Source organism: Miniopterus schreibersii, assembly GCF_964146895.1.
Source record: "Miniopterus schreibersii genome assembly, chromosome: 4".
NCBI lineage: Eukaryota > Metazoa > Chordata > Mammalia > Chiroptera > Miniopteridae > Miniopterus > Miniopterus schreibersii.
Window position 1 is genome coordinate 65480517 of NC_138105.1, and position 13896 is coordinate 65494412.

Consider the following 13896-nt stretch of genomic DNA (forward strand, 5'->3'; position numbering starts at 1 on the left):
TATATTTCAAAATTCTCTGGGGACTGACTGAAACTTGACCTGACAAATTTCCTTGCAGCAAAATGCACACCTGAGAATTCTCACATCTCACATCCGTGACTGTGCTTGAGCCGAGTGCTGCCCAGGCCGGGGGTAGGGGTCCTACTACGCACAAAGGGCAGTGGATTGCTTACTTTAAACCCCAATGTGGGGACACGGATGGAGGACTGGGCCTCCCTATGTCAAAGGTGATAGGTCCAAACTAATGAGGTCCCTTCCTTACACTGGTGAGGTCACTGGAGAGTATTCCTAAGGGAACAGGTTGATGGTGACCATGCCAACTGGCCCACCACTGACCCAGGAGTTCACCAGGCCCTCCTTTTTCCTCCTGTTCCATTTCGGACACGGGGCGATCACAGGGAAAACTGGGTCAGGACTTCCCAAATCAGGAGGAGCCACTGGCCTGTGGGTTGAGGTAGGGTCAGCCGCACCCTGAGCGGGTTTTTTTCCTACACCTTTCTAATCCCTGGCCTGTACCGTCCCCAAGAACGGTGTGGCAGGGAAGGAGTGACGCCCAGAATCGGCATTCCTGCAGGATTTATCCCCGTGACCTGTGTGTCTGCGCATCACTCGGCCCGCGGGGACTGTAACTGACCTGTCAGGGAAGACGGCGTGGGGCTGGAGTACAACCTCGATTACTGGGCGGGGCTAAGAAACTGCGCACAAAAGGTCCACGGGGTGGTCTTGCCTTCCATCCAATCAGGGTTCTGTGCGTGCCCGAGACCTGTCCAATCAGAGTCCACGGTTTATTTAGAGTCCACGGACTAATCAGAAAGCGGGGCCTTGGAGAACCGTCCAATCAGACTAGGGGGCGGGTGCATTCGCTGCCCGGGTAGTCTGCAGTGATCCGCTCTCGCGAGCGGTCGCGTTTGTTTCTACCTACCCCTCGCGGCTCCACGTGACTGGCTCGCCGTCTCACCTGCCTGGGAGGAGGGGCTGCGAGGGGGACCCAGGGAGCCTGGAGCTTCGCCTCGGGATGGTGAGTGCGTGGGTTGGGGTTCGAGACCGGGAGGGGCTGGTTCGACCGGCCGCAGCCGGCTGGAAGTGACTGCGGGGATGCTCTCCCGCGTCCCTCCGCTGGCTCCCCCAGCCCCCGCTCCCGGGGTCCGACCCTAGTCTCTTTTTCCCCTGCCGGCTGGGTTCCCGGCGTTCAGTCCCATCTCCATGTGGGGTCCCAGGGTTTCTCCCCCAACTCTGCGGCCGGGTTGGGGGACTGATGGAGGACGGACCACCATGATTGGGTGCACAGGGGCTGATGGGGGAGCCTGTAGGATCGGGACGAGGCTCCTCTCGTGGAGCTATGCCGGCATTTCAAATCAGACAGAAAAGTGCTTTTCTGGGTGAGGAGGGTGAGCGGGCCGGCGGTGTGGCGGGACCCCCCTCCGCATACTGAGCGAATTCTCAGCGGAGGGCGGCAGGGGCTTGCTCTGCATCTCAGTGCTTGTTCAGGTGGGGGCGAAGGGGATGTGTGTGGGGAGGGCTCCAAACTCGAGGTACCGTGGGGAGGACAGAAGGCTGAGCAAAAATGGGAAATTGTTTAAAAAAAAAAAAAAAGAAAGAAAAAAGCCTGGCCGGGCGTGACTCAGCGGTTGAGCATCGACCTGGGATCCAGGAGATCGCAGTTCGATTCCCGGTCAGGGCACAGGCCCGGTTTGCTGGCTCAATCCCTGATAGGAGGCGTGCTGGAGGCAGCCGATCAATGACGACTCTCTCATCATTACTGTTTCACCTCTCTCTCTCCCTCTCCCTTCCTCTCTCTGAAATCAATATATTTAAAGAGAAATTGGGAATACTTGGCTGTGGAATATGAAAAATCCAAGCTTTGTAAGGAGAGACTTTAAAAGAACTGTTGCAAAGGGTGGGAGAGAAGAGACGGTTGCATTTGGGGCAGGACTGTGCTGTAGGGTAAACTCTCTGTCCGGATGATCTGCAAGTGTCTCAAGAGCTGGATGAAAGAGTTTTGCTTTTATAGAGAGGAGTTCACAGAACTAGGAAAGGCCAGGTGTGGTTGAGATGGCAGGTCCTCAGGTCAGTGTGTTCTCAGTAGGGGCCCGCCCCTGGCTGGGTGAAGGTGGGTTAAAGTTCAGTGGTCTGGCAGAAGAGGGGAAGTTGAACCAGGTCTGGCCAACAAGCATTTGCTATGCTTGGTTAGTGGTGATAAGCAGTTCATCTAATCAATGATGACACAGAATGGGGATTTGGTTGGTTTCTGTGTCCAGCTTTGTCACGGGTAAGCAAGGAGAGGAGGGGTTCTTGCAGTGTGTCCTGTTCCAGAGCAAATGGATGAAGGTTTCCTTTCACCTCCATCAATGTTTCCAAGAACACAGGTGTGCAGCTCAGTCAGCACTGAGAGCTTTCTGTTATAACAGTCTCAGGGTTCAACAGAGATAAAATGACTGAAATTTTTTGTCTGCTTTTATTTTTTTCACCTATGTGAGGGTGGTATCCCAAGCCTATGGCCTGTGTTGCTGACTTGTGTTATTCCCAGCTGAACAGGAGATGCCTAAGGAAATATGTCTCAATACAGAAAATATGTTCTCCTCCATTATTAGTTTTTGGGGAAATGCACAAAGTTCCACACTTTCATGTGAGGTGAGTAGAGATATGGATTAAAATGTTCATAAAGCCCTGGCAGTGTTTCTCAGTGGTTAGAGCGTCAGCCCTCTCACTGAAGGGTCTCAAATTCCATTCCCGGCCAAGGGCATATACCTGGGTTGCAGGTTTGATCCCTGGCTCTGGTCTGGGTCTGGGCTCAGGGGGAAGGCAACCAATCCATGTGTCTCTCTCATATCAATATTTCTGTCTCCCATTCTCCCTCTCTCCCTCCCTCCCTCCACTCTCTTTAAAAAATCAGTGGAAAAAATACCCTTGAGTAAGGATTAAATATGTATATAGATATATATTTATACAAATTTTAGTAACTTTTCTATTCAGGGTGCAGAGTTTGTGACACTGATCCTGTCCCACTTCCTGTGGGACTTTAGAGATTAATGTCTAAAGACATTAATCTGGTCTTTAGAGATTAATGGAAGTGTGACCGGTGAAACTGACATGTGTTTCAGTTCTGATTAGTTGATTTATAATTTGTTATCATGACGATAATAATGAACTGGCACTTGTTTTCTGAGATACGCAGTTTCCAGTTATTTAAATCCATAATAGTGTCCTAGAATTTCCCCCTGCCAGTTTATCCTGGAACACAGGTGAAAGCAGTGGTTCTGTGGGGTCTCATTCACACACTGGAGCAGGAGTTTTTTTCTCATTTAAATGACCCATGATGCTTGAAGCAGATGCTTCCCCTGGGTGGGTACAAGCTGCTCCCAAAGCTGGTCCTGCATGGGAGATAAAGGGAGGTGCAGTGGGGTCTTACTGGGCACCTCCCTCTAGAGGTGGCCTCCAGCCCCCAGAACCACCCAGAAGGAGCTGTTGGTGCCCAGAGAAGCTACAGAGCCTGGGAAGGGGAGACTCACTGCACATGGGCTAGAGCGGCTTGTCCTGAGGTGTACTGTGGATGCCTTGGGGCTGTATCTAAACCGTTGGTTTGATTTTTGCATTAACATTTAATAATAATAATACAAATAGTACACTCACTGCCTGCGTGAATAGCTTGACCCTGGGCAGTTGTCAGCCTTACCCCATCTTCCATGTGCTTCTGCCGTGTCTCATCTTGCTCCCGCTGCCAGGATGACTGCTGTTCTGAGTATGTTATTTTTTATATCTTTACTATTTCTTAATCATCTCCAAGCAGTGTGTTGTTTGCTTTTGCCTCTTAAATTTCCAGCAAGTGAATGTTAACATCAATAGACCATTATTTTTACATAGAGGCTTCTCTGTGATTCTCACGCCCCACCCCCACTTCTGTTTCACAGGTGCTGGTGCCTGAGGTTCCATCACCCAGTTTACTCACCCATCCCACTGCTGTGTGGCCTGGGTTCTTTTAAGTATTTTTGACTAGTCAATAAATAGACAACAGGCGTTCTTGTTTTCATCTCCAAGTGGAAATTGCATCTTGAGATTGTACACTTAAGAGACAAATTGTGGAGTTGTAGATTATGGATAAGGTTGAATTTACTAGGAAATGGTGGAGGGTATAAATTGATACCCTCTCCCCATACCTTTTTTCCCTACATGATTGCCACCACTCAAGTTACCTAAGTTAACTTTTGTTTATCTAACGTATGGCCCAGGATCTTGTGGTGACATACGGTTCTTACTAATCACCACTGACTCTGAGCTTGTGGTGTTTCATCTTCAGTGAAACAGTTTTCAGTCATCTGGTCTCATTTTATTAATTTCTATCTATGTTCATTGATTTCTGATGTTTTCTTAGATATTCTGAGCAGGAATCTTCTCGTGTGCAGATACTACACACATTTTCTCTGGAATGTGGCTTATCTTTCACTCTCTTTATTTTGTGCTGGTGAATGGAGTCCGTGCTAATAGAAATGAGTTTGTCATTTTCTTCCTTTATCACTTACTCTGTTTTTCCTTATATAAGAAAACTCTCTGTATTGGGAAGTCATAGAACACTTGACTCTAACTTGGTCTGAAAGTGTCCTACTATTTAAATCTGCATCAAGTTGGCTATTTTACATGAAGTCAATAAGGACATTCATTGTCCCCTGTGGATAACCGTTTCTCATCCCCTGTGTGTTAAAATGTGTGTTGTTTCCTCCTGGGGCAAAAGATGCTCCTAGTGCTTTTATGGCTTAGGTAATTATAAGGATCCTAAGGACCTCTGTGCCTTAGGGGCAGTGTTCAGTGTATATATGTATGTGTGTGTGTGTGTGTGTGTGTATCCTGTTATATCACAGACATACTTTAAAACTAAAAGAAAATTTGTAATAAATTGAAGGTTCTCATTTGAATTCATTTTAGTAGTCTAGGTTATCTTTTTTTTTCTATTGAATTTATTGGGGTGACTTTGGTTCACAAATATAGTCTGGGTTACTTAAAAAATTTTCTTTTAACTGCAGCTGCTAGTAATACAAAATCAATTGTGGTATATTTTTATATTGCTTTTGACTTCTGGAAACTCACTAAAAATTGTAGTATCTGCTTATCTTCTGTTTTTTGTGCGGATCCTCCACAATAATACTTTGACCTGTGAATACAGGAATCTCTTTTGTTCTGCTATAATTCTTATGTTTTCTCTGGCTCTAGATGGGATCTCTACTAGGAATAAAGTGAGGGGTCTACTTCTTTTACCTCATTTTGGGGAAAAGAGTCTTACTTTCCATCATTTGTATGTTCTTTAATGAACATTTCTGTTCAATGTGTCCCTTAGGCTCTGCAGGTTCCCACCCATTCCTAAACTGCTACCGGTTCTCATGTGGCTGCACGTGGACTAGCATAAATATTTTTCTTCATTTATTCAGATGTTGTGACATTGTTCCTTTAAGGTGGTATTGTGACAAATTATAATTGATTTTGTAGTGTTTAATTGTAAAAGGCAGTGCATGTAGAAAATGCACAAGCAACTGCACAGCTACCTACACAACCTGAAGTGAACATACATGTAAGGATGGCGAAGCCAAGTCCTGGACAAAACCCTCACACCAGACACCCCACTTGAAATGACTCCCACAGACAGCCCCCCTCTCTGGGTGAATTGTACGTGTGTGCACCCCTAAGTCAGTGTATTTTATTTCTGCACGTTTTCTTTTGAATGCACACAGCGTCGTCGTGTGTGTCCGATTGTGTGTCAGCTTTCTTTGGTTCGGTTTTGTTTTATTGCATGGAATGGCAGGTAATAAATATTGTTGCTCTGCAGTGTTCCCTGGTGGGACTATAACATTTTCATTTTTTTATTCTACTGCTAGTGGTCACATGGGTGGCTTCATGGTTTTCTGGTATGACAGATGTTTCTAACATTATTGGATGTCTTAGGCATTGAAATATCTTAAGCTTATCTTCCCAAATGTTCCCACACTGGACTCTTGTGTCTCCCCCAGAGCCACATTCCCTTCTATTTATGGTTGTCCTTTTGGGGCTGGAACCACCCCAGATCCACACCCAAAATGGGCTTGGATGTCAGGTGATGCCACGTGTACCATGAAGCTAAGAAAGTAGTTGGCAATCTGGGGAGATCAGGGCAGGTTCTGAGCTTTAGCAGAGCCTCTATCCAGGTGGGGAAGAGGATCGGGCTAGGAGACCTGTTGCCATTCAGACCACAGGTCACATAAAAAATGGAGCCAACTTCATTATTAGAATTCACCAGTCACGCATGCTCTATGCCTGACATATACCACATCTCACTTAGTTTAATATGAGTTTGTCTGAGTGTGAATTTTAAAAGCCAGCTGCCCAAGAGAAATATTTTAGTGAAGGCCAGCAGGCCTGGAATCTGCTCCTCCCAGGGCACTGGAGAGAGAGAGGCAGGAAAATATGTAAGGACTCCGCCTGTGGTATAATGTTTCAGCACCAGTATTGCCTGGTTTAATGTGCTGTTTCATGGTGAGTTACATATACAGATTTGTCATTGTCCCTCAGTGGTGAAAGAATTTGGATATGAATAAAGAGAAGGAGATATCAGAGCTGAGGGCAAGGAATGAATAAATGGGTTAGGTAATGAGGGAAATCCAGTACTACATTAATACCTGCAAAGCGGCTCAGAGCAAGAAGTGATGTCCTCTCCTAGTCATAGCAGGTGTCCAAAAGTGTAAGGCTGGGTGCTGCTGAGACCACGGCTGCTTTTTGAACCTGACAGAATGAAATGGAAGCCTGCAAATCTCAGTGCCTTCACTCTGAGAGACATGTTCATGTGATATGATGATGGACTAGATAGTAATGACTGAGTGAGATCCTGATAATGTGTCAGTATCTTTTGACTTTATGATTGTTTTGCTGTAAGGAATCTGTGTTAGAAGACCTGGGGTTTACTGTGATACTGTGACATAAGAAATTATATTGGGTCATTTGAATGACCAAAATACATTTGTCATAAGTATTTGGACCTGGTCTACAGTTCTTGAGTCACTCTCACAAAACCCTTAGAATTTCCAAAGAGTTGAGATAGGTAAAAAGTGTCGTTGGTTATGTTAATGAGGTGACTTTTAGACAACACCTGAAAATGGGGCTGGTTGCCAGTAGAGCCAATATGTGATAGAGGGTTGGAAGTTTCAGTCCCACCACCTGACTTTTAGGGAGAGGAGAGAGGCTGGAGATTGAGTTAAATTATCAATGACCCAAGATTTAACCAATCATGGCTATATTCGGAAGCCTCCGTAAAACCCCAAAGGAGAGGGTCTGGAGAGCTTCTGGGGTTGGTGAGCATGTGCAGATGTGAGGAGAGGGGTGCGCAGGGGAGGGCATGGGAACTCCACCCCCAGCCCCCATACCTTGCCTGTGCATCGCTTCCACCTGCTGTTCTGAGTTACAACCTTTTACACTAAACCAGTGGTCTAGGGAGTACTGAGTTGCGGTGAGTTCTATGAGCCTGTCCAGCAGATTCATCAGATTCAAGGAGAGGGGGTCGTGAGAACCTCCACTTTTACAGGCAGGCAGTCCTAAGCACAGCTGGCAACTTGGGCTTGAGACTGGCCTCTGAAGTGGGGCTGGGGTGGATGCGCAGCCTCTTAGGACTGAGCCATCAACCTGCTGCACCTGAAACCATCTCCCAGTAAATAGTGTGAGAATTGAGTTGAGTTCTTGGTGTTCTGAGAATTACTTTGTGGAGGTGTGGTATTCTATCCCCCACAGAGAAATTGGAGCGTCACAATACACTTTACATTTAGTGTACAAAATCTTATCCCATAAGTACTTTGTAAAATCTCCTCAAACTGCTTAATCTAAGAATTATCTGTGATTTTATTTCTTTTTCACAAGTTTGTTTATTTGCCCAAGTTCTGTTGTTTATGAATAAAATTGCCTTTAGTTTAAGGCATATATTTTAGTTTCTCTAAACCTATTTTTAAATGGCTTTAATTGAAATGTTTTTTAAAAAACTATAAAGTTCACCAGTTAAAAGTATAAAATGCACCAGTATTTCGTATATGTACAGAATTGTACCCCCCCATTTGAGCCATTTTTATCACCCCAAAGAAAACCTATGTCTACTGTTAGTCACTCCTCCTTTAGTCCCTCCACCCCCACGTCTGGTTCCTGGAAATTCATTCATCTACTTTCTTTTTCTGTAGAGGGGCTTCTTCTTTACATATCATGCATATGATTTCATACTATCTGTGGTCTTTTGTGAAGCTTGGTAATGTCCTTAAGGGCCATTGATTTGGTGGCATGAATCAATATTTCATTCCTCTTAGTTCCATATAATATTCTATTGTGTGAATGTCCCACATTTCTTTTCCAAACCAGTTGATGGACTTGTGAGTTATTTTTACCTCTTACCGGACAAATATGCCAGGCACCGGGCCCTGGCCTGTGTCCGTGCCCACAATATCACTCCCATTTTGGGAGGGGTCTTGTCTCCGTCTGTCAGATAGGAGGGCTCTAGACCAGGCTCCTTAACGCTGTCTACACTCAAGGTGAGAGTTGTTCAGGTCAAGCAGCACTGGAAATCTCAGTGTTCACAAAATCCTCACATTCTGATTCCAGGTCTTGGAGCTGACAAGGAAATAACTTTTGAGCAACCCAAGTATCCCTTTCCATGTTGTCTCAATGATGATTTCCATATTTAGTCTTTAGCTTACCCCAGAATCTGCTCTATCTCAGTCAAAATTATTCTTTTCAACTGTCTGTGGATAAGTCCATATTAGTTGTTGCACTTTGCTTCCAGATTTCAAGTACTTACCATCACTGAATGTACTGCATTTGGTTTGCTTGCCTGTTGTCGTTTCCCCTGAGAGTGTGAGCTCAGGAGTCCAGGAATCGAATTGAAGTCCCTTACTGTCAGCCTCCCTTGTTTTCCCACACGCGTTGGTGAAGAGATACCTTTTGAAATAGAATCTGTGGGGTGTTTCAGAACTCAGTGGTCTTTGCGGATGTGGCTGTGAACTTCACCCCAGAAGAGTGGGCTTTGCTGGATCATTCTCAGAGGAAGCTCTACAGAGATGTGATGCTGGAGACCTGCAGGAGCCTGGCCTCGGTGTGTAAGTATGACTTCATTATTTCCCTTGGATTTTAGAGAAGCCATGTTTCTTACAACTTTTATTTTCTATTGGGGCCAAAGAATGAAAATATGTTGAAAAACGGACAGACACAGGTCAAGCATTCATGGACCTTACCTAGAGTCAAATAGCTTTTCCACGATAACAAAGTTTCATGTATTAGTCTATTACTCTTGATCAAAAGCCTGAGGCTCCCTAATTTTATGTGTGAGCATCATTTCCAGTGTCACTTTGGGACCATGAGAGCAGCTTTATTGTTTTCCCCTTGAGAAAGTTACACTGTGGTTAATGCACATTTGATGTGGTAATTTTGCTGCCATTGAACTCACACTGAATGTCGCTGACGCTGAAGATTATACTGTCAGCCCGTCTCAAGGGATGTGCGCTGCCCTCCACCCTCCCTGACGGGGAGTTGTGCACTGTTTCATCTCCCAGCATGGCCGGGATCCTGAAGAAAGGCTTCATCCAGGGCCCCTCTGTCTGCCAACACAAGGAGAGCAGGAACCAGTGGGAGGAACACATTCTAGATGAGGGAATGATATTTGGACATGTCCATCAGAACGTGACCCAATCTCCGTTTGAAAAGGATGACATTTATCATTTACCTGGCCTTTCTTTTGGACTTTTCATCCACCCTTAACCTCTTGGGTAGACTTTCTGTTCCTCCTCTTGTAAAGGGAGAATTTGGGCATGTACATTTTGCCCATTTCCTTTCTACTGCATTTTTCAAAATAATATTCATCTGAACATCAATCTCCATCTCTTTTGAAGTAGTTCTTAGTGGACAGGCTGCCATTTTAATACATTTTACCTGTTTTTGCTACAGTCCCACAAGCTGAGGTCCACTGGTTTTTTTTAATTTGTTTTGGGTATTTTGTTCGCATGTAAATTCATTCTTATAAAAGTTATTTATATTTTGGATCAGTTTATGAAAATACACATATTGTCTGTTTTCTTTATTCCACCATTTCATTTCCATGAAATTAAAGTATTTTACCAATTATTGCAGATTGTTACACTCAAGTTAAAACCAGTGACTCTAGTTCTCAGAAGAATATTTTGGACAATGAAATACTCACTGAAGAGAAAACAGTAAGACTTACAAGAAATGATTTTTGGTCAGTTTTTGGTGAGAACCAGCTGCTTAATAACAGTGGAGATCAGCGTCTAACCCAGGAGATGCCTTTTGGGTGAGTCGCACTCTCACAGGAGGAAGGGGAATATCTGCATAGTGTTAAACTAACTTTACATTTTTAAAACTATAATAATCTCACCAAATAATTATGTACTGGGAGAATTTTCACACACAACATTTTTCTAATGCGATGTAGATACTTAGCATCTATACAGAATTCGGTTGGAAGCAATGATGAGGAAATTTCAGATGTAAGAAACACTAAAAGTTTTGGCTTAATTTTACCTCAGCCAGAGCATTAAGTTTTTTCCATGATGTAAAAATGCAGATGTTGCCAAAAAACTTAGCCATTATAAATAGCAAGTATATAGTCAGAATAATCATTTACATCACCAACCAATTATTAATAGAGAAATCACTTATCATTCATTTCTAATCATGTATTTAATATTTTGAACAGAAATCATTTGCAGGAGGGTCTCTGTGGAACTAATGAAGCTAATCAATGTGGACACACACTGAACCGAATTACAAATCTCTCTGTGCATGAGACAGATTTGACTGGACTTCACCCCAGTGAATGCACTACATCTGGAAAAGTCTTCCTGGAATGTTTTTTCCTTCAGCATCAGGAAAGATCTCAAACTGGACACAAGCCTCACCCATGTGGGGAACATCGGCAAGCCTGCAGGTGTGTCTCACACCTAGGTACTCAGGTGGAAACAGACCCTGTAAAGAAACCCTACCAATGTCAGGATACTGGGGGTGTACCTAAGAGATACATGAACAACTTGAGCAGTAGAAAAATTCTTTTTGAGTGTGAGAAATGCGGAAAAGCTTTAAGTTGTTCCTCTTCCCTTCAAGATAATGTAAGGACGCACAGTGGAGGTAAATCCTATGAATGTAAGCAGTGTGGCAAAGTCTTCAGGTTTCCCTCATCCCTGAGAAAACATGTGAGAATTCAAACTGAAGAGAAAGCTACTGTGTGTAAGCACTGTGGCAAGGCTTTCAGTTGTTATCCCTCTTTTCAAAAACATATGGAAACACACAGTGGGGAGAAACCCTATGAATGTAAGCAGTGTGGAAAAGCCTTCAGGCGGTTGTCATCCCTACAAGAACATGCAAGAATCCACTCTGGAGAGAAACCCTATGTGTGTAAGGAATGTGGGAAAGCCTTCGGTTATCGCTGCAACCTTCAAGTACATGGTAGAATTCACACTGGGGAGAAACCCTATGTATGTAAGGAGTGTGGGAAAGCCTTCAGTCAGCCAAGCTCTTTTAAAAATCATGTGAGAACACACAGTGAGGACAGACCCTATGAATGTAAGGAGTGTGGGAAAAGATTCAGGATTTCTACCCACATGCGAGAACACAAGAGAACACACACTACACAGAAACCCTATGAATGTAAGGAGTGTGGGAAAGCCTTTAGATGTCAAGCCTCCCTTCAAGTACATGCAAGAATGCACACTGGGGAGAAACCCTATAAATGTAAGAAGTGTGGGAATGCCTACACTTATTATTCATCTCTTCAAACTCATGTGAAAATGCACACTGGGGAGAAACCTTATGAATGCAAGGAGTGTGGGAAAGCTTTCAGTTGTCACTCCCACCTTCGAGAACACATAAGAACACACACTGGGGAGAAACCCTATGAATGTAAGGAGTGTGGAAAAGCCTTCAGTTGTCACTCCCATCTTCGAGTACATGTGAGAATGCACACTGGGGAGAAACCCTATGAATGTAAGGAGTGTGGAAAAGCCTTCAGTTCTCACTCTCATCTTCGAGTACATCTGAGAACACACACTGGGGAGAAACCCTATGAATGTAAGGAGTGTGGGAGAGCTTTCAGTTATTCATCATCACTGCAGCGACACATGAGGAAGCACAGTCAAGACAAACCCTGTGAATAAGAGGAATGTGGGAAAGCCTCATCATGCCTCCCTTTGAGTACATGCAAGAATGCACACTGGGGAGAAACCCTAGTATACAAGGAGTGTGGGAAAGGATCAGTTCTCACCCCCGCCTTTGAGAACATGTGAGAATACACGCTGCAAAGTAAAACCTTATGAATGGAAAGAATATGCCAAAATCCTCAGTGTCTTAATTATTTAGTATGTGGAAACTCAGCAGGAAAGTAATCTTATAACTTATAAATATGCTCTTGCCTTCGTAAGTGCCTCTTCATTAATAGGGATCCTATTTCAGTTCTAGTTCATGTTCTTGATTGAAGATTCAATGACTAGGCTCCTATATCCCCTATCTTCTGTGCTACATATATTTTGTTTAAATAATTGTAAAATATATAATTAGTCTCATTTTTAATGCAATGTCTTTTTGATAGGTGACAAGTTAGGTATTCTTTTCATGTGTAACTTGACATAATTTTACATGAAAAGTTGACATACTTTTACTGTGTTTCTAGTATGCGATCATGACATGAGACCTGTATTGTTGAATTTTTTTTTCTGGTCTACTGTTACATATACTAGAATTTTCTGACTCCATATGTATTCTCTGCTTCAGTCTTTATGATTGAAACATGTATCTTTGACATTGTTTGTTGGCAGCGAATACCACATCTGTGTTTCTCACAGAAATTAGTAATTGCTGTAAAATCTTGGGGGGTGGGGGGACAGTCTTGTCTGATCATGTTTATAATTTTACCTCTGCTTATTGGCCTTGATATTGTTTGGAAGTTGAACAGGATGCATTGAGTTACTAAGAGATCTTGTGGCATTACAATAAAAAGTCATGTCCAGATGGTTTTACAACACTGATGTGTTGTCATCTTGCATACGATGGGAAACTATATCCCAGAGTCCTTCAGTTTATGGTTCTGAGTTAAAGTTCACGCATTAAGGAAGATGCATGAGGTTGGAAGGTAGAAGTGAGGAAGCCATGACTCAGATCTTCTATACCGTCAGGAGACAGAGGTGCTTGGGAACAAGCGGGCTTGAGTTTCAGCATTTTCTTCTGATTTCTGGCTCTGCCCATCTGGGACAGTTGCAGCTGAACACATGTTTAATGTTAATTCCCTCTTAGGCAACTGATTCCACAGACTTTCACATGAGTTCCCTCATCATGGACCCTCATTGGTTTTCAGGTTCACACAGATCCTTGCATTTTCCTGTAGCTCTTTGATGTCCATCAGGCCTCTTTGTCAGGCTTTTTCTCTTAGAGACCTCTCATCCTGTCATCCCCTTCACCTGCTAATTACATGATATCTGTAGTAGCAGGCATCTTGTTTTCCTATTGGTAGGTCTGTTTCTTGCATCCGCCTTGAAACAGTTAATGCTGATAAGTGCAGGAAATTTAGTTCCCCGGTTGCATTCTTTTTTTTTTTTTTTTTTAATGTCTTTATTGATTTCAGAGAGAGGTGGGGAGAGAGAGAAACACCAATGATGAGAGTCATTGATCGGCTGCCTCCTGCACGCCCCCTGCTGGGGATCGAGCCCACAACCCGGGCATGTGTCCTGACCAGGAATTAAACCATGATCTCCTGGATCCTAGGTTGATGCTCAACCACTGAGCCATGCCCAGCCATGCCCTAGATAATATTTTAATGTGAAAGGCCATGATGTTTAAGGTAACTGAGTTTCCATTTTAAGTGCTAATGATCCATCCCTATGTCATTATACTTGTATTGTACTTCTA

The 13896-nt window shown here is 43.8% G+C and overlaps 1 protein-coding gene across 1 annotated transcript; it reads left to right on the forward strand.

Moving 5' to 3' along the window:
- The first annotated feature begins 879 nt into the window (after positions 1–879).
- Positions 880–13017, forward strand: LOC308557095 (uncharacterized protein). Its single transcript, XM_081137135.1, has 4 exons — positions 880–1018; positions 8960–9086; positions 10114–10294; positions 10700–13017. The coding sequence occupies exons 1-4, from the start codon at positions 1016–1018 to the stop codon at positions 12150–12152; spliced, it is 1764 nt and encodes a 587-aa protein (XP_080993261.1). The 5' UTR covers positions 880–1015; the 3' UTR covers positions 12153–13017.
- Positions 13018–13896: the final 879 nt, after the last annotated feature.

Excerpts from the sequence above, each read along its gene's own strand:
- LOC308557095 (XM_081137135.1), top strand. Across the intron at positions 9,087-10,113 it reads CAGGAGCCTGGCCTCGGTGT|ATTGTTACACTCAAGTTAAA; the intron begins GTAAGTATGACT and ends CAATTATTGCAG. Across the intron at positions 10,295-10,699 it reads ACCCAGGAGATGCCTTTTGG|AAATCATTTGCAGGAGGGTC; the intron begins GTGAGTCGCACT and ends TATTTTGAACAG.